The 20,927-nt window shown below is 41.3% G+C and overlaps 1 protein-coding gene across 1 annotated transcript in view; it reads right to left on the bottom strand.

Annotated features, from left to right (window-relative positions):
* Positions 1 to 4,524: 4,524 nt before the first annotated feature.
* RAB2A (RAB2A, member RAS oncogene family) overlaps positions 4,525 to 20,927 on the bottom strand; it is a 156,958-nt gene continuing 140,555 nt past the window's right edge. The window contains exons 7-8 of the mRNA XM_077492754.1: positions 18,829 to 18,897; positions 4,525 to 6,999 (exon numbers count right to left, since the gene is read on the bottom strand). Of these exons, the coding sequence (XP_077348880.1) occupies positions 6,907 to 6,999; positions 18,829 to 18,897 (162 nt within the window). The 3' untranslated portion in view covers positions 4,525 to 6,906. The remainder of the gene's footprint in view (positions 7,000 to 18,828; positions 18,898 to 20,927) is intronic.

Genomic DNA, 20,927 nt, shown 5'->3' with positions numbered 1-20,927 from the left:
CCAGCTATAGGGCCTTTTCATATGGGTGGCATATGTTTAGATCAGCAGTGGATTTATGAAAAGAACCCTTACTAAATCAGAGCAGAACAGAGTGGATGTAATTTTTGTGACATCCATGCCCGTTACATTTTTTCTACATCTTGTAACGGACCCATAATATTTTTTTCAGGACACAAACTCCAGGGTAGAAGCACATCTTTTTACATCCGACAGCCCATAGAGTAACATTTAGCTTCGGTTTAGATCCGCCTGAAAAGCTGACAAATGGATCTAATCAGAATACTCATCTGAAAGGACCCTTAAAAGGAATAAATTACCGTTGCCACCTATATTAGGACCCCCTTACATCTGTATGTTTTCAGTACAGTTTGCTCAGGCTTCCAATAAAATGCATATCACAGAGATCAATGGTAATGACTGTAAAATGCATGTAAGCATGCCTAAAATGTGCAATGCACTGAATCTAAACTGTGTGGGCCTTAAAGTTGTGACTTGCGATCAAGGCTACTATAATCCAGCTCCTGGGAACCACACGTGTGACTCCTAGAGCTGGCATATCACTGTGCGCAAAGCTAGATGGGAGTTTTAGGTGCATATTAGGGAACCCAAGCCGAGATGGGTAAGAAGTGAAGTGGCAAACTTCGCTCAAAAGGGGTTTACCCACTGTATAAGCATTAAAGGATAAGTTCACCTTTGTAAAAAATAATAAAATGCTATTTTTTTGCAGGAAAATAAATAAATGTGTGTGTGTGTGTATGTGTATAATATATATATATATATATATATATATATATATATATATATATATATATATATATATATATATACACATATACACACTATAAGCCTGCAAAGGTTTGCACCCACGATCAGTGGGGCCTGGTGCATCTGTACGTGTTACACCGAAATATGAGTGCAACATATAACATGTTACAAAAGGTGAATTTATCCTTTAACTCTGCAGAATAAGTGGCTGAATCCCAACAGCTCCTCACTACCTGGGATGTGAGAGAAGCAGATTTCCACTGTATCAATGAAGATCATGTGTAAATGATATAGGAATCGTAAAATATATGGATGAGGGTAATCTGGGGATATTACTTATGTGAAACTTACATGTTATGGAGATACCGCAAGTGGAAATCCGTTAGGGTAAGAACAGGGCACCATACGAAAAAGTGCAACTAGCAGGAACCCATACAACTGCAAATTAAAATGATTTCTTACAAACAAGATGGTTCACTGTGCAAAATAGAGTTGTCTGTTGCATGGAAGGACAGCATATTGAAAGTCAACTACAGCACTCTTGAGTGAGCAAAACCATAAACATTAAATTTTTGCTACATTAGTTAAACACATGTATTGCTAACACCACCGGAAAATAAAGTTTTGGTTATTTGTGCCTGGTCTTCAATGGTACACTGTTTAGGAGAGAAAAAGAATGGCTGCCACCACTTGCAGAGCTAGTTTCCTGGTTGTTTTAATACTTCAAAGCCATATACTGTACCAGGAATATGCATCGACCAAGTGAAAGACCGCTCCTTTTCTATATAACGGTTTCTAGTCTCCAACTCAAAGTACTAAAACCAATCATCTAGGCCAAGCCCCAAGTCTGGAGATCAATGATGTCATATTACCTACATGTCCTATGATGCTACACCATCATTGTCTATTAGGAGAGCACATATTCAGAAATAGGGATCATCTATTACATGTAAAGAAGAAGAAATAGAAGTAAAATGGAGCCTATGATTTCATTATGCATTTCTGGGATCAGATCACTACAGACATCCCCAGGCTATTTTTTTTTTCTTCTCCCTGCGGTTATGTGCTCATGGTGCCCTTCTGTAACTGCTAGGATCTTAGCATTTTACATAAAAAAACTACCTTAAAAACCAAAACACTGTCAAACAAATATAAACCGCTGAATATTTCTACTATGCAAATTTGGTACTCCACATGGTTGCAGCTTGAACTAAACTAACTTTAGGCAGAGATGGAGATTACATATGATATAAGGGAAAATGGATGGGTAGTCTATATGCAATCACAGCCACTTGGAAATGATCTTTGGGACTCAACACAGATATCTCTCCCTACATATTTCAACACAGCCGACACTTGGCTTTAAGAGAAACTGCTATTATCCAGCCCCAACGGGCAAGGACAAGTGGTACTCCAAGTCTGCCTAAAGCCAAATAAGCTCTGTTACAGAAGCCCCAGGACTGCTGGAGATTCCCCGAAGACCTTTAACAGCTTGACGAGGAATCACACTCAGTCTAAATTCTTTCAAAAGAGATCATATTGGGTGGATGTGACCTTTAAAATTGAAAAATAATTTTTAATCAATGATAAAATGGCTTGTGTGGCAATTTTACATGCTATATTTTTAAATCTGTAAGAGCTGTAATTTTCTAAAACTGTTAAACATTTCAGTGCAATATGGCAATCTAGAGGTGCTCTTGTACACAATTTGCATACAGAATACAGATAATTTTCCGCTTGTGTGATTGGCTCACTGATCTTCTCAGGTGTCTACACTAAGATACCAGACAAACTTTAAGCATCCCTAGGCAATAGGATTTCAGTTTCGTGGCATACTGCCCAACTGGCCCATTTTCTAAAGAGATACAGACCCTGCAACTTTTCTCATCAGAATAATATGAGCTTACCAGATGATTGTGAGTGTAAACCCCTCAGTCAGGAATCAGTCTGGAAAGGACATGGCGAGACAAACCAATATTTATTCAAAGCAGAAAGGTAGAAATCTGCATCGAATTTTGTTAAAATACTTACAAATGTACATTGGTCACCCATAGGGAACTTTTTCCCCATAGAAAGTGCTACACTTTACATTTTCAGGCCAATTATTGTTGGTGGCTATCACTTAGAGGGACTCTGCATGAATATTATGTTGAAGTGGAACAGCAGGCAATGTGCTTTCAATAGATTTGGAGTAGGGAAGGGTTAAAACCCGGCCCTACAATGTTTTACTGCTGTCTATGGTCCATCTCAGATATATTCCCTTCTAGTACTAGTGACAATATTGTCACTCAGACAGGAAAGAAGTGGAATTTGCACCATTAGAACACAGATATATATTGTTTCTTTTTTTAACAGAGTGGGAAATGTCAGTACCTCAGTGTATGCTTTATCAGTCTGTTGATTTGTTGGAAATGTGTCTCACTTCCCATCAAAGTGACATTGTCTGTGACATAGGTTAAAAAAAAAAAAAAAAAAAAAGACACCTCTGGGAAGGTTTCCTTACTCTTTAAATGCTATGTTTACCTTTTTTGTTTCTAAATTCCAGCTACCCTATGTACCAATATAGCATTAATTACTTATTTTGCAACAATAAAAGAGCTTTCCATTAATTCTACACAGGCCTACCTCTCTTCATAGCGGTTTAAAAACACTGCTTGATTACTTCGGTCTTACTTCCTGGACAGACTTTAGGTCATGACACAGAAAGGAGTTGACCAGCTGAGGGTGGATGATGCAGGGTTTGCGCTAATGAGATCAGCTGGTCAACTCCTTAATGTGTCATGACCTAAAGTCTGTCCATGAAGGCAGAAGCAATCGAGCAGTGTGTTTAAATAGCTATGAAGAGAATGAGGTAAGCCAGTGTAGAATGGAAAGCGGTTTTATTTTTGCAAAAGTACATCAATGCTATATTGGCGTTTACATAGGGGAGCAGGAAATGAGGAAAAAAAAATAAAGTGAACTTAGCCTTTAAGGAAACAACTATTCCTAGATGAATCTGTTGCAAGTTTTGTAGCAGACGCTCAGGACATAAGTTTAGTTCACTACCCCAGAACTAGTTTGTGAACACAAGCCAAAGTGGGTACTATGACCACAGCCTAATCCCCTTTAACTTAGCCAACAAACATTTGTCCACATACTGAATGAATGTCATGAGAAACCTGTACAACCATTTTTATTTTCCCACTGTGTAGTCAGGTCATTGTGCATTATGGACCGGATATGTGGACTTGCAGCAATACTGCTGAAAGGACAGGCTAAGGTGTTCAGGTCTATGTTGTACAGCACTCTCAGGGCCTTTGCATAAGATACATTTTTCTGCACACATATAATCGCTTCGGGTGTTGCAACTGCTGATTAACATACATCCATGTGTACATACAGTGTGCTTGTCTCTATGGCAAAGCAGGTGATAACAGACATCTGGTGTGCCTCACTATAGATCTCGGTATGTGTGAATTCTAATGTACTTCAATATCCCCTGTATTCTTACCAAGTGGCGGTGCTTTATGAGTTAAAAGAGGTAAAGACAGGCTGTACAAACGCATAGATTTGTATCTACGAAGAGCAAAGGCACCAGGGACACAAGGCCTGTGTGCAAAGGGCCTAAGGAGCACTCCATGTAATCATGTGCACCGGGGGAGAACCAGGCAAGTGACTGCCGTTCCGCCAAAATATGTTGTAGTTGAAAAGCAACTACTGTGTAATTCCCGGAGTCTCTGTATAACGCATCTGCAAACCACAAAGTCATTTTCAGGCCTGTAACAAAAAATCAGTTTAATATCCCAACAATAACCTAAAATTTTACACTGTGAACAAAAGCCACTAAACAGTCACAAAATGTTGTGCAAAACTGAGAACAGTGCAATGAACGCAACATAAGTCTGGATTAAAATGAAAACCAAATGAACGTTCTCACTAGGTCAGTTCATGACAAGGTCAGTTCATGACAATTTTACTTCATGACAAAAGCAGGAATAGAGCAGGTTTATTGTTATCGTCTCCAGTAAATTAGTTCTAATAAAACATGAAGCTCTCTTCTCCCTCCAATGTTCCATACATATTGTAGCATCATATACACACTGTACATGAGTAAATATGATACATAAACACTTTGATTATACACAATTTCCTATTTACCAATATTTTAAAATTCAATTTAAATTTTATACTTAGCTCTTTACAGTTGAAGTAGAGTCCTATGCAAAACAAATACTCTGTGTGGGGCAAAGTTTTATGCCCAATAATCAGCTAATGGTGTGCTCTGCATTCTCCATGGGAACATAGAGAGCCCTACTAAAACCTGTCGGGGCTTCCACAGAACAACCAGTTTTGGGTGAAGCTCTGCTTTAAAACCCTGTTATAAATTAGCCTCAATACCAATGAATCTATGTCACAATCTGCCTAAAAGAAATTTGATCTTGTCCCCACAAAAGTCTATAATGGACTACCGGCAGCTGAAAACATTAGCACGCATATATATGGAAACCTGAAAAATTAGCCATCCTTCAAAACCTAGGTCAAAAAATACAATTATATATACATACACACAAAAATATGTATATACATATATACACTAATAAAGTAAACCCGCCAATGTGTAACATCTTGAAAAAGCTTTGTCCTCAAATCTATCTACACCAGAGCAGTCATAATTGTCCATTATATACTTTCCGTGCTATCTGAGCAATAGTAATGCACAGTGACTGTGCCCAACTATTCCCCTCTATCAAGGGCAATCAATTACGCAGACTTACCAGAAACAGACTGTCTAGGTGACTTATGCAAGATTTTATTTTATTTCAGCAGTCCTTTAGCAAGTGTGCTGACTGCGGTGTCTGACAGGGAGGGGGGATTTACACATCAGTAGGGGAAATGGCAATGCAGCACATCAAGCATGTAAAAACACCAGTCACGTCAAAAATTACTTAAAATGTATACTCACTGCAATGTATGGTTTTCAAGGCTTATCGCACTTGTGCGTTGTGACAACACACCTGCTTCTGTGTGTGACGCCTCTCAAAGCCCTTCACTGTGAATGGCACCCCAACACATTGTACAGTAGCGTACAATGCACCACAACACATATACCATGGGCTGTGGTAAGCTGGAATTTGTAAAAAAAAGGGTCATGACCATTTTAGTGCTAATGGACTTTTTTTAAAACATTTATTACATGTTGATATATTTTAAGTCGCTCCCTAACAGGTAATGACTATTAGCAGTAAAGAGTATAACAAGCTAAATTCATTACTTAAGTTTACTCTACAATATGAGGCCTCACAAGAGCGATCCAGACGCCAATACCAGTTAACATCTACCTTAGTCTTTGGTTGCGCTCTCTTGCTAGCCAGACCAACAAAAAGCTTTATTGCTGTTCCCTTGGTAGCGAGTAAGGTTCTGCTGCACCCAGGGTTAGCAAGGGAGTGAAGCCCCTTAATAGGTGAAGTGGTTGCTGCACCTCCCTAGCGATGAGTTATCCATCAGATGATACTGACAAAGTCCTTCAGCATAGGTCCATGCAATCTTTTGTGGAGGAACTGCAAATCTTTCCTTATGTGATCAAATAAGGCTGACCAAGCATACTAGGCTCTGCAGATTACTGTGACTACTTGTATGTAAACAAGAAAATCGAAAGCTCAGCAGCTGCCATCTTGCCATCCACCAATAGCACTAGATCTAAGGCGAGGATGCTCACTGATCTGTACTGCCTGAGTCTTGCAATACAATTTCACCTGAGTTCACTTCTGGTTAACCATACCATGTTAATCTTCTTCCTGCATATATGTATATATTGGTAGACAGAAAATAGGTATAATCAATGGTTTTATTGTTTAATGTTATGTCCCTTTGCACAGGTCACCACAGATCCGTGAATCCTACCTACACAAACCATTTAAAATACTATGAAAACGTCTTAGTGTCAATTCAGTTTTTTCTTTTTTTACTTAGGGGGAACAAGACAACATTTAACAACCACAATCAAACCTATAAATCAAAAGCAAATGATACAGTATGAATACAATTTCAAAAATCTTCTTTAAAGTGAACATTGAAACTGGAGAAGGAGAAGAGAAGGTAAAAGTACAATAGCCTATGGACAAGAAACAGCCACTTCAGGCTCTTCACATGGAATGATGAGGTTCAACAGCACCCGCCTCCAGCTTGCTGTCCTCCCATATGAGACCCAGGTGATCCAGGCGTTGAATGTTGTGGTCCGATTTTAATGCCGTTTGCCTAAAACAAGAGATAGAGAGTTATACGACAGTCTGTTCAATAAGGACAATACATTTTATACAGTTATCCAGTCTAAGATAAATCTAGACTGAATAACAGGTTGCTATTGCCAATCTCTCCAAAAAACACCAGTTGCTTGGCTGATCTAGTGGTTTTAATACTTTAAGCCAGTGACAAGTTTGCAAATCAGAGGTTGGTCTTTCCTGATGTGAATTTTTGTTGCAGATCAGAGATTTAGACAGTAATGCAGAGAGCGACAGACAGGTAATTAGTGCTTTAAGAACACTGTCAGCAATGGCAAACTCCCTTTTTTCTTAGTGCAGAATTTCTTTTTATGCGATTATACATCATCAGCACTGTAACAGAAAAAACAATAGTTCTTGTTGACAAATATAAGCTTACTTGAAAAATCTCCTTTCATGTTGCCTTTCACGAGTTCTGCCTGTCTGCTAGCCATCTCTTTCCCCAACTTCCTGGATTCCCTGCATCTTCTCTTCTACTGTACTTTACATATCCCATGATACCCTGCAGTCTAAAAGCTACAAGCAGCGATTCCTACACTGACCCTGCTTCCTCAGAATCTCAATAGTACAGAAAGCAGGCCCTGTGAACTGTGCGATACCGCAGTGCCCATCAGCAGGGCACAGAGAATATGTGTAACAGAATTCAAGGTAAATGTGTGGGGATCTTCGCAAAGTTTACAAACTTTAAGATTATTTTGATTAATAGGGGTAGTTACAAACAATTGAAATAAAATGTGGAAATTAATATATCATTTTTAATTTTGATCATTGATATGCTTTTAAAAAGCTAGCGATAAGGCTGGTCATACACATCAATCTGTTGTGTTCAGCCTGCAGATTCTACCATCCACATTATACAGCACTGATGGAAGGATTTCCCACTGCGACTTATTCGTACAGCCAATGCCAACAGGGCCACCCACAAAGTAATTTTGTCTGGTTCATCAGGAAACGGACAGCAGAAGTGCAGCTTACAAGAACCAGCCAGATGCTTGTTTTTTTACTTTAACATCCACTATAAAAAAGAAAAAAAAAAAAAAAAAAATAGGAATCTCATTGTGTGCTTTGGGCCTCTATTTTTTCATTTTATATACACGTATAAGATCACTTGCAGATCAAAGGCAAACTCTGCCCACAACAGATAGTTTTGCTTGGTTGTTTGCAATCCGATTTACATTGTGCTGTCCTCTCCACCAAAAATTGTGCCCCGTTTAAAGAGGAGAAGCCCCCCCCCCCCCAAAAAAAAAAAAAAAAAATACTGTGACTGCTGATATTTAATAGGGCACTTAGCTAGCTGCCCAGTGATCCAGTCACGTCCTCACCCAAACAGATTCTTTAATGGGCTTCAGGTCCAGGCACCAGTAAAATGGGGGAAAATGGCTGTGCATGTCTGCTTGGATCGCCTAGGCAATCCGGGAGGAAGTGGGAACAGGTACCTGCCAAAACCAGGTACCCACTAGATCCCCCCCCCCCCAAAAAAAAGTGGCAATAGGTGAGGGGGGGGGGGGGGTAGGTGGGGGGGCAAACAAGCAGAACTTTCCCTTTTGGGTGAAGTTCCGCATTAAGCAGTCATTTCGCATCCACATTAGAGCTTTACAATCAATCTAATGTACAATACACAAAGTAGTAAACAGAAAAATTATGAATTTTGAGCAGGACCACAGCAGCTAGAAGGGGATTCATTTTCAGTTTTGGATGGAAACTATTCTTAAAATGTAGCCATTTTCCCCACCTCATACAAGAAAAATGTCATAAACGGCTGGTACCCAAGGCTGGCCATACACAGAGCAAATTTCTTCCCTGCAACCACAGGTTGTCAGGAAAGAAATTCACTTGATTCCCTCATCAACACAGACAGTATTGATGCGGGAATCCCTCCTACCATCCCCGCTGGGAGAAGCGTCTGGGATGCAATCAGTGTATAGGCTGCCTAAGAGTGCCACAATGGCTGAATTTGGTTACTGTGGGGCAGCACAAATTATCCAAGATAATTCTTTTGCCTGACACTTTCCTAACAGAAGCCTATAAAGTTGTGGTGTGCGATAAATATTAGACTCCAAGCAATTCCAGTATGACAGAGCACACAATACAGAATTGTTTGTTTTATAATATACAGGCTTTGTGCGTCTCTGCTGTTTCTTTCCCTCTCAGGCCCTGGACGTGTGCCAGTAAAAATAAATACGTGCATTGTATAAGGATTAATTAAGCAAATTTTCTACACTGCCTAAAAAGCGCCTTCATATATTAGTCAAGCTATACCAGGAGAAAATAACTCCTTGAAAATCCCCCTCCCAAACCGGGATATCAAACTCTGTGGAATGTAAACCAATAGAAAAACTTCCCTTCTCCAGCCTGCATTTTCCATGTTGAATCAGCTGTGGAGATGCATACAAGTGTTCAGTGTCATCAATAATTTCTATGATCCCCAAAGACATGGCAGCTCGCCAGCAACCCACACACGGAGCAGCTCCTTTCATTCATCAAGATCACACTTCTATCTTAACATTGGCTGCCTCAAGTGGGTTTCACCTAAGAACACAGCACTTTAGGAGGGAGGAGGGAAGTAATACAGTAGCTTTCAGAAATTAAGCTCTTAAGGAAACTTTGCGTCACACTAAATCTCAGATTTATAGTGTTTGGCAGTTGTTCTGCAACTGTAGTAGCCTTGGGGTTTCTGGCAATGGCTCGCTATCGACAGCAGCTGATGTGGTTTCTGGGCTTTCTGCAACTCTGCTTTAATAAAAAGCATGCCCTATGGCTCATTGGTTTTGCCCCCTCTTGGCTGGTAGCAAGTAGTTGAGGACTCCAAGAGCCAGACTTGGCGTTACGCCAGTAAAGTAGCACAGACGGCTAGCTCTTACAGCAGATTGCAATCAGAGCTCCATAAAGGCACAGTGAAGCAGTCAGGTGCTGTATTAAGCTACACATGAACAAGGAACTTCTACAACAAAATGATCCACGACCTGCCCAACTTTCCTACAGCTTTTTATATTCGCGTTACTGGCTTAGAATAATACATGATCTCCCCTCCCCCGTGTGTCATATCCCCTCTCACTCAGAAAGACAAAGAGCATGAGATAATAGCTGAGAGACAGGGAGGGAGAGCTCCGAGGAGTACAAAGACACTAGGGGTGTGGTGGTGACAGTGCAGGATGCTGAAGGAGAGTGGACAAGTGGAGCACCATGAGGCCTGGGGGGATTATAGGCCTAATCTAAAGAGGGGAAGAGGTGCACGCAAACCAAGGAGAAAATAGCCTGGAGAAGTGTAAATACAAAACCACCACACTCACGCTGACAAAATATAAGACATAGCATGACCGTTTACATAAAAGAGCCGAGCAGCTGTGAAGGGGGAAAAAAAGAAAAAAAAAATCAGGCAAAGCGAGATGGTAAACAGGCCAACGAGGAAGAGAGTGCCAACGTGCTGAAGATTAAAGAGTTCCCAAAACAGGAACAGGCAAATACACATTAAACAGGGAGCACCAAATTATTAGAAAAATAATAAAGAGCGCCGGTTTCCTCCCACACTCCAAAGACATGCTGGTAGGCTAATTGACTTCTGTCTAAACTGACCCTAGTATGTGTATGCATGAATGTGCATTAGGGACCTTAGATTGTAAGCTCCTTGAGGGCAGGGACTGATGTGAATGTAAAGTGCTGCGTAAATGGATGGCACTATATACCGTAAGTACCTGTCATAAATAAAATAAAATCCCAAAAGAGAACACCTGAAAAAGAAGGAGAAGAACCAACAGCAAAACAAAGGGCCGATTCACATCATCTACATCAGGGGTCTCAAACTGCTGGTCCTCCAGCTGTTGCGAAACTACAAATACCATCATGCCTCTGCCTGTGGAAGTCATGCGTGTAGCTGTCAGCCTTGCAATGCCTCATGGGACTTGTCGTATCGCACCAGCTGGAGGGATGCCAGTTTGAGACATCCGATCTACATGGTAAAATCCAAGTAGTGTTGGTTCTGGCCAGCAATGCCTTGAGCTTTTAAAGTGCAGAGAACTTATTTGTTTACTTTATTGAAAGGTCATTCAATTCTAAACACCACAATTGAGCTGTGATGCAAAGAAACGCAATCAGAAACAGAGCTGTGACGCATTGAAACTGAGAAATGGAGCTGCAGTTAAGTTGCGGGATATATATATAAAAAAAAAAAAAAAAGAAAAAAAAAAAAAAGCAGGTGTGGTATTTTTCTAACTCCAAACCATACACTTGGATTTCTTTTGTTCGACCCGCAAGATGAAAGAAAGAGGTCCAACAGATTCCTCCATCCACATTAAACAGCACACATGGACAACCTTCCCTGCTGGCTATTGTATTCTGACAGCTGCCTCCAACAGCTGTCAGAACATCCAAACAGTGCCTGCATGTTATTGGATGCAGGAGCTGTTTGATCACTAAATTCCCTCCCAGTAGTGCGACACGGGCACCCACAGCTCAAATATGAATCGGTTGAATGGCTTTCTTAATGTAGAACTTCAGGAAAAAGTTTTTTTTAAACACCTGTAAAAGGTGCTTCTTTACCTTGTCAGTATATTTCCACCTACAATTCCTTCTGTCAGTGACAAAGCCACACTTGTATTTTGAATATAACAGTTCACTCCTCTGCATATCTGTTTTTTAAGACTGGTGGTCGCTGCTGTGCAGGGCTTGCAACTTCCCCACAGTAGTTCTTTTTCAGCTAGTAGTGATCTAGTTACATCACCGCTCGCTGCCGTCAGTGGGACAAGGAGGCTGAGACCCACGGTCTGATCCTCCCACAATAACTAGGTCATATGACTGACATGAGTGTGGGCCATTCATGTATTGCAGATAGAGCCAGTTTGCTTTGCCCACACACCCTCCCCTTCCTTGCAATTTGGTAAATGTAGTGCTGTTTATCTTCAGGGATGTGACATCCGGCAGGAGAAACTCCTCCTACCTGTGCATGGAAACAGCTTCATTTCTGAGAAAGGGGATAATGTGAGCAGGACAGAAAAGCCAAAAGTAATTATATATTAGCTTTTTTATCAATCGTGGGGAGAGGGATCTGAAAATGCAAAGTTGTAAGAATCCTGGACTTTAAGTTAAGCTATGGACAACCCAGGAAGACAACTAAGGTGCAAAAGCAAATAGCTGAGTCAAGTCTCCGGCACATGTGAAAACCCCCCAAAAAATAAAATAAACAGTCTAAGGCCTCATGTACACTGCTGCCGGTAAACGGACGTTCAGCTGCCCCTGAACACTCCTCTCATACGTACATGAAGGGTCGTTTTTAGGATTTTTATAGAATTTTTTGGAAAAAAAAAGAAAAAAAAAAAATGCTTTCAGGATGGATGTTTAGGAGGCATTTGAAACGCCAAACTCTTGTAAATGCAGCACTTGTTTACCTGTGTTTCATTTACAGACGTTTTTAATGACTATTTGGAAAAGAAAAAAAAAAAAACGCTCTTCTAAAACACAAATGTGGCATGTAAATGCGGCATAACGGACGTTTTTAAACGTCGGTTATTATCAGTCAAGTTATATCGTTCAGGAGAGGTTGTAAAATGTCCCGTGTACATTAAGCCTAAATGTTTTAGAGGAAACAACACTCTAGTGGCCGACATGATATTCAAGACACCATTACATTGAGTATAAATCATACACAATGCAGATCTTTTTTATACACTGGTGTGTGCTACACACTATAATATGCCACAAAAAACGTCAGAGATATCAAAAGGATATATTTATGAAGCAGCAAATGTGACTTATCACAATTTTATGGCGGAGAATCAATCGCACTTAAAAACACACGCACCTGGAAGAGTGACCTGCAATGAATGCCGGGTTTACTACTTTGTAAATATACCCCTAAGTGTTTAACAGCTTTTTTCAGGACAGATTGAAATCCACTTTATAAAACTATTTATTGATGGCATTGTAGGTGGTTTCTGATAACTGAAAATTATTGTACTGAAATTAAAGATGACCAGTTGCCCAGAGCAACCAAATAAAAACCTTATTGGTTGCTTTCGGAAAATAGAAGGCTACTAAAAATGACAATGGCAGTAGGGGGAGAAGTGACCTTATAAATCATAATGTATTAGCATAGCAGCTGAAAACCAGACAGACAATACATGGCAAGAAAATAGGTATGAACTTATAAAGAAACTTCAAAGATCTAAGGTCTGACTAGGAACAGTGAACTCTAGGGGGAAATGTATTTGGACAGACTGCAAACTGTTAATGATCCAAAAGCAGCAGTCAACCTTGTTTCAAGGAACAGAAAACAAAAGAGAACAAGTCCTGTGGCAGTGAGAGCTGAGCCAGGTGGCGACCCCTGCAGTATCCATGCTTTATGAACAGCTAGTGCTTGAAATTTTAGTCCTCCATTTACACACAGGCCACATGTAGTGTAAGCAGCTGCAGGGCTGCTGGAACTTTCCCACAATGCTCTGCCAAAGTCTGCAACCCTTGACCCACACAAACAACACAAACATCACAAACATAGAAACATAGCGCCTCCACTGCACCCCCTTGTGGTCCTTCTATAAACAGCTCAAAGTGTTGGCTAACAAATACACCACATTACAACTATGGGCATATCCATATAGCAGCAAATGAAAAGCGAAATGATCATTCACGGAAGTGCTCACATATTTACCACACTGGGTTATGGTTGCAACTAACTTTTTTAACATTTGTAACTCCCATTTCTCAACAGGATGTGTTGTCAATGAAAAAAGTTAAAAAAAAAAAAAAAAAGAAAAAAAGTTTGCATCATTTAAAAAAATAAAATAAATGCAACACTAAATCCTCTTACACACGATGTGATTGTTGGCCAACCGAGTGTCTGATTTTTGTCAAAAGGGCGTGCGCCTGGATTTTGTCTTGCATACTAAACAGTACACAATTGTTGGCCAAACACAAACGTAGTGATGCACTACGAGGAATTTCAGCTCGAGTGCCACCCTTTGGGTCAGTTCTGCTAGTTTCATGTTTGGTGAGCATTGATTCCGAGCATGTGTGTTTGTACTTTCAACTTGTGTACTGACTATCAGAAAATCTGACAACCAACCGTTGTCCGCTGAAAATTTACTAGCATGGCATCCAACATTTGTTGGCAGAAAGTTGGACAACAATTGTCAAAAGGAGCGTACTAACAGTAAGATTTTAGTACAACAGTCTGTCAACAGAGAATACCCTGCCAACAATCGCATCTTGTGTAGGAGGCTTAAGGGTTCACTTAGATGTGTGCAATATTAAGTGTGTGTGGGGTGATGTTCAATTGCATTTCTAAATTCTACATAGTACAAATCAAAATGAGCCCCAAAAGAAATTAACAAAATGTTGTTTATTAGTTGCACTTTGTTCCAGTTATCAAGAAGCAGGACATGTTGCCAGCTGCTCCATTACACAGACCAGGACCGCTGCGGTCAAACCAAAAGTCCCAGTGGCTACACCCACCAAAGCATGTCCAATAACGACAGCACTGTAGGGTGTAAGAGCTATGCCCTTAGTTCTAGAATAATATCATTGCATTTGCCTCTAACTCCTACAATAGTTAAAAAAATAAAAATAAAATAAAATAAAATAAAATAAAATAAAAAGAAGATGGTCAAAGCTCTTTTGCCCATACTTCTCTTGCGGGTCACACAAGTACACTTAATTTTAAAGTCTGCTGTCGGCTGAAGTCACAGGCCCACTCTGGTCTCAGAGGATCCTGGCAATGTCAAGATCCATCAAGATTCCTGACCAACAGCTGGCTCAGCCCTCCTCCCCAGTGAGAGCTGCAGGAGCAAGTCAAAGCAAAGAGTGGTGATTGGCAGTCACTGCTCTCTGCTCAGAGCAGATCTAGGACCTGAACGATATGCAGCCACATGATTGCTCAGTTCTCACGCTTAAAGGCACAGCTACAGTATCAGGCTTATGCTGCAGTAGTTAGGCAAGCATGTATGCTTTTTCTTTTACAATCCCATACTTCTTTACAGAATCCCTGTCACAACATTACAAATGTGCAAGGACAACAAATATGCAAATGGTTGTTCTGGGTCAGTGATTCCTAAAGTGGTGAAGCACAAAGACAAGCAATACAGTCTCAGAACCTGCACCTACAAAATAAGTGAGCAATACAATTTTATACAATTCAGTCCCAATAGGTTCCTTTTACTTTGTAGATGTCAATAGTACTAGTCTTCCTAAAGCGGACCATGGATCATTCAGCCAGGAAAAAACAATTTCTCCATTCACACATACGATGTAGATGGAGGAATAGTGCAAATGCGCTGATGCTTAATCCAATACCTGGGCATTCAGGGGATAATCGGTGTGGCAGTGGGGGCACTTACAAGCACCAATCTCCTTGTAGAGATTCAATAAAGCAGCCGACAGCCGCTTCTCCTCCTCTCCCTCACACGGCTTTATTGAAGTCTATACACGGAGATTGGCGATTGTAACTCAACCGCCACACAGATCACCCCCGACTGTCCCGTGTCCTTCTCCATGTCACCCTCCATGCGCCCCTGAAGGTCCCTCGCCATGTCCTACTTCAGTCCCCCTCCGCTCCCCCCGTCCCGGAGAGCGGGGGAAGGAGCCGGTAAATAAGTAATTTACCAGCTCCTTTCTTTTCCAAATGCAGTCAATGAGCACTGGCTCTGTCCATTCATAACTGATTATTCGTAAACTTTGCTTCAGTTTCTGAATGAACAAGTGCCGCTGTCTCCTGTCCGTTCATTTTCAGTGCAGCCGAGGCTGCAGAGAAAGGGTCTGGGGAATCTTTGTCCTCAGTCTCTCTCACCTATCAGTGCTACTGTCACATGACATAAAAGTATCGGCGAGTACTTGGGGAAAATAATATCAGTACTTGTACTCAGTCAGAAAAAAGTGGTATTGGTGCAACCCTAATGGCCACCTTAGGTTCACACTACTACGATACGATTTTGATCTGACTTTTAATGCAATTATGTAGTGCTACTTGGTTGTGTTTTGGAGGTGGCTTGGATATTCCGTGGGGCCAACAAAAAAATTGTGGCATGTGGAATTGCATTGATGCCAATGTGCACCACCTATGTGATTTCCATTGTTATGCGATCCTCTGCGACTCAGATCACATCTGAAATCTCGCTAGTGTGAACCAAGCCTAACACACATAAATATGGTCTACTGTTAAATATTGGTCTTCATCTATGCCGAGTCTTCCAGAAGGAGGCTGACATCTTTTTTTTTATTATTTATGTAATGAGAGTGAACAGCTAATTTCTATGTACAGAGCTCGCTCATAGTAACAATGTAGGAGGCCAGTAATTTCCCAGAACACACTAGAACAGGGGTTGACAAATTTGCTTGGAATCTAGGAGCCAGCTTAAAAAGTTAGGAGCCAGGTCCGTGATGGCGATCCGGACCTGTCCCTGGCCTGACATGGAGACGAGTGAGGGGAAGATAGCAGCGCCGCCGTCGCGCCCCCCCCGTCTCCAAGTCATTGCCCATAGCTCTTAGAGGGACATTTTTTTTTTTTTTTCAAATTACAATTTTTTTTTCAATTGCATTTTAGTGTAAATATGAGATGTGAGGTCTCTCTGACCCCAGATCTCATATATAAGAGGACCTGTCCTGCTTTTTCTATTACAAGGGATTTTTACATTCCTTGTAATAAGAATAAAAGTGACACAACATTTTTTTTTAAAAGAACAGTGGAAAAAAAAAAAAAAAAAAAAGTTAAAATAAGAAGAAAAAATAATAAATTTTTAAACGCGCCCTGTCCTGCCCGCATATAAAATCGGTGTTCGAACCACACATAGGAGGTAGCGCCGTGATCGGTAGAGCGAGAGCAATAATTCTAGCCCCAGACCTCCTCTGTAACTCAAAACGTGCAACCTGTAGAATTTTTTTAAACGTCGCCTATGGAGATTTTAAAGGGTAAAAGTTTGTCGCCATTCCATGAGCGGGTGCAATTTTGAAGTGTGACATGTTGGGTATCAATTTACTCGGCGTAACATTATCTTTCACAATATAAAAAATAATTGGGCTAACTTTACTGTGGTCTTATTTTTTTATTAACTAAATTATTTTTCCCAACAAAAGTGCGCTTGTAAGTCCGCTGCACAAATACGGTGTGACAGACAGTATTGCAACAACCACCATTTTATTCTCTAGAGTGTTAGAATAAAAAATATATATAATGTTTAGGGGGTTCTAAATAAAGGGAAGAAGAGGCAGGTAATATAAAACAGAGGAAGCTTCATTAGCATTGCTGGTTTGTCATACCAACGGCGACCACAAGAGGGCGCCAGATTCCATAAGGAATCATAGGACCGCAGAAGGCCTCAAAGCCGCGGCCTAAATTTTCGGCCGCCGGCGGAACGGCCCGACGCGATCACGCTGGGGGGGTCCACAGAGACAGGATACCCCCCCAGCTGTGCTGCCCCAGGCGCGAGGTCGCTATTTCTAGTCGCCAATGTGACCTGGCGCCCGGGTTTTGTCGAGCCCTGCACTAGAACTATTCTGGACAACCCTGTGACTATAGTGTTAGAGAGACTAACAAATGAAGGAAACTGCATTCATAAATGCAAAAAAGGGTGGTCACAATTTTATACACAACTCAGGCTGTAACGGCATATTCAAAATTTTGTACAACAGGTTAGATCCAAATCATGCAGGACTTTGACCAGGTCATTGTATCTCTAAAAGGACAGAAGGCACTACCTGATCTCAGGACATTTTACTGACAGTATATTTTAACCTTCCTAGAAATATTTAAACATCTTTAACATACATTGCTCATCCTTTACATGTGGGGGAAGGTCACCTTCTCAAAAGACTCAGATCATGTGTAGCAACAAGTCCAATACAGTTAAACTTGGATATACCGTATATACTCGAGTATAAGCCGAGATTTTCAGCCTCTTTTTTGAGGCTGAAAGTGCCCCCTCGGCTTATACTCGAGTCACCGCTGTCTGACTGCTCGATCAGCGTATCGAGCAGACAGACGGCGGACATTAAAATTCAAAAGCCGCGCCTCCTTCTCCGCCTCCGCCTGTGATAGGCGGAACACTGAATTTCCCAGCAGTCAGTGTTCCGCCTATCACGGACATCCGTTCATTCTCATACTACGGACGAGTATGAGAGGATGTCCGTGATAGGCGGAACACAGGCTGCTGGGAAATTCAGTGTTCCGCCTATCACAGGCGGAGGACGGAGGCGCAGCTTTTGAATCGTAGAATGGCCGCCGAGAAGAGCGGCGATCCATCGGCACGACACGGGACGGAGGAGGCACGGGACAGAGGAGGCACGGGACACCGGAAGGCACGGGACAGAGGAGGCACGGGACAGAGGAGGCTCGGGACGACGGCGGCTCGGGACGGAGGCTTGGGACGGAGGCTTGGGACACAGGTAGGCTGGACACACACACAAGGCTGCACGGACACACACACACACACACACACACACACACACACAGGGATGGATGGATGAATACACACACACACACACACACACACACACACAGGGATGGATGGATACACACACAGGGATGGATGGACGGACACACAGGGATGGATGGATGGATGGATGGACACACACACAGGGATGGATGGACGGACACACACACAGGGATGGACGGACACACAGGGATGGACAGCCATGTCTCACCCTCGGCTTATACACGAGTCAATAAGTTTTCCAGTTTTTTGGGGGTAAATTGGGGGCCTCGGCTTATATTCGGGTCGGCCTATACTCGAGTATATACGGTACTCTTAATATACATTTTCTAAAACCATAATTGTAAAGCAGTGTCCAACAGCTGCCTTCTGTTAAAAATTAAACAATAAATTACCTCATTGTTTATGTCGAAGACTCCTTCCTGAATTTTTTCATAAATTTCTTTTGCTGTATTAATAAATGCCTAAAACAGAAGGAGAACAATTTAAAATAAACAGTGCAAGAAATGATGCCATGTGACAAATATAATTCACAAATAATCATAGGACGTAAAAATACAATCATTTAGAGGTTATACTGACTTGCACAGAAGAGGTAAGTAGAACATGTTATTTTAACAAAGATAATAAAAAAAAGAAAAAAAAAAAAAAAAAAAAAAAGGAAGCTTTAATTTTGCTTAGCAATATAGCGGTGTCATCTTCCTGCCCTTAACTCATGACTTGATAATGAAGGGGCAGCAGCAGACTGATGAGGTCATGTCTTCTCTCTCCCCCTGTCAGCAAGTTCCTTGCCAGCATACTGTATGTGCACTGTAGCACACCGGGTTGGCACCTACAACTGCTCACCCACAGCCTGTGTGCTTTCTAAGCCTTACTCCGGTACTTACACAAGTTGCATTCAAAATTTTTTTTTTTTTTTTTTTTATGAATAACTGCCTTAAATTGAGTTTGATATCCGCCTAAAGCCCAACAGCTAAAATATGACTGACACAATTTCAACTATAGTTTATTTTGGATAAATCTGAAAAATTGTGATGATCACTGAAAGCAAATCCTAGAAAAATAAGCAATAGCCGATCACAGTGAAAATCTGAATAAACCTGATTTTCTACAATGCACATTTGTAAAGGTTATAATTGCAGCGCATACAGAACTTAAAAACTATTTTCATAACAGCCAAGTTATAAACTAAAAGAGCAGTCACACGCTAGAAGAGCAGCATATCCTCTCTGAAGACTAGAGGCAACGTACGCATGCAGCAATCTAATTGTTCTATAACCTGTGTTGCTATTCAGCCAGTGTGGTTTTTCAGTAAAGGTTCTAACAGGGAACATATTTAGCTGGGCTTGGAGCATTGATTACACAGTCCGGAAATCATTTCTGAATTGTCCGGGCAGGTGGCTATATTAACCAATGGTGAAATTACAGAGCAGATATGAAGTCACTGCAGTAACAGATAGCAGGCAGACATTTACGAGCTGCCTGCTGCCGATCTAGAGCCATTAAATATTAATGGTGACCTTACTAACATTGGGCAGCAGACACTAGAGATGTTACGCTTCAACAGAGTGCACTAGGGGAAGATGACACTTTCAATGGTTTATGTTCTAGAGTGAGCAGCACCACTTAGTGGCAATATGTGCAAAGGAATAGATGTATGTGGCTGAGACTTGTCCTCTAATATCTCAGAATTGGAATAACGCACCAATAAAATTATGTATTCTGCAAAGCAAAGTCTTCAAACTACCCAAGTAGATATTACATTAAAAAATGTTTTTACCCTTTATAGTACAATTAAGCTTCTAATGGTGGTGAGCATGTGTCACAGCAGGTCGGAACCATCATCTTAGCTCACATGACAAAATATGGGCTTGCCTTATTCTGTTAAGAAATAGGCTGCCCTGTTAGGCCCCTTTCACACTGGGGCGGTGTGGGCACTGCTGCCCCATCGATTTCAACGGGCAGGAGCGGTGTATACACTGCTCCAAAGATTCTGCTTGCAGGAGGTTTTTTTTTCCAACTTTCTGCAAGCGCACCGCTCCGACACAACAGTGGCTGTTTCAGGGCGCCTTGAAGGCGCTATTTTTAGGGCTGTAGCTCCTGCAAAGTGTGAAAGGGGTCTTACTAGGATGAAGTGCAGTCATGATAATTTTCCTTCAGCTCTGAAACACTGCTCCAGGAATGGAAAGATAACCCTATTCCATACCACCTTTCTTAGCTGTCATTTACAATGGTATACTTTACTCCTGTGAGCCCCATTCCCACCCTTAGTAGTATTGTACTCCACTCCATTTTTCTCCCTCTTGTCATCTGCACACACACCTGTCTCCTCTCCTGGCCATGGCCTGCTCCCACCAACTACATTTTATTCTTGCGGTGATCTGCTCAAGCTCCTCTCACCATTCCCTTTGCAGTCTACCATCCAACATCACACAATGCACTTTCTTGCTGCTCATAGTGATGCAATCCTGCTAACACAAAGGCCCTCTTTCCG

The sequence above is a fragment of the Lithobates pipiens genome, unplaced genomic scaffold, assembly GCF_037356315.1.
Source record: "Lithobates pipiens isolate NorthernLeopardFrog02 unplaced genomic scaffold, aLitPip1_a1.2 Scaffold_19, whole genome shotgun sequence".
Classification (NCBI taxonomy): Eukaryota; Metazoa; Chordata; class Amphibia; order Anura; family Ranidae; genus Lithobates; species Lithobates pipiens.
The sequence above is the reverse complement of the archived record's forward strand: the minus strand, read 5'-3'. Positions and strand labels throughout refer to the sequence as shown.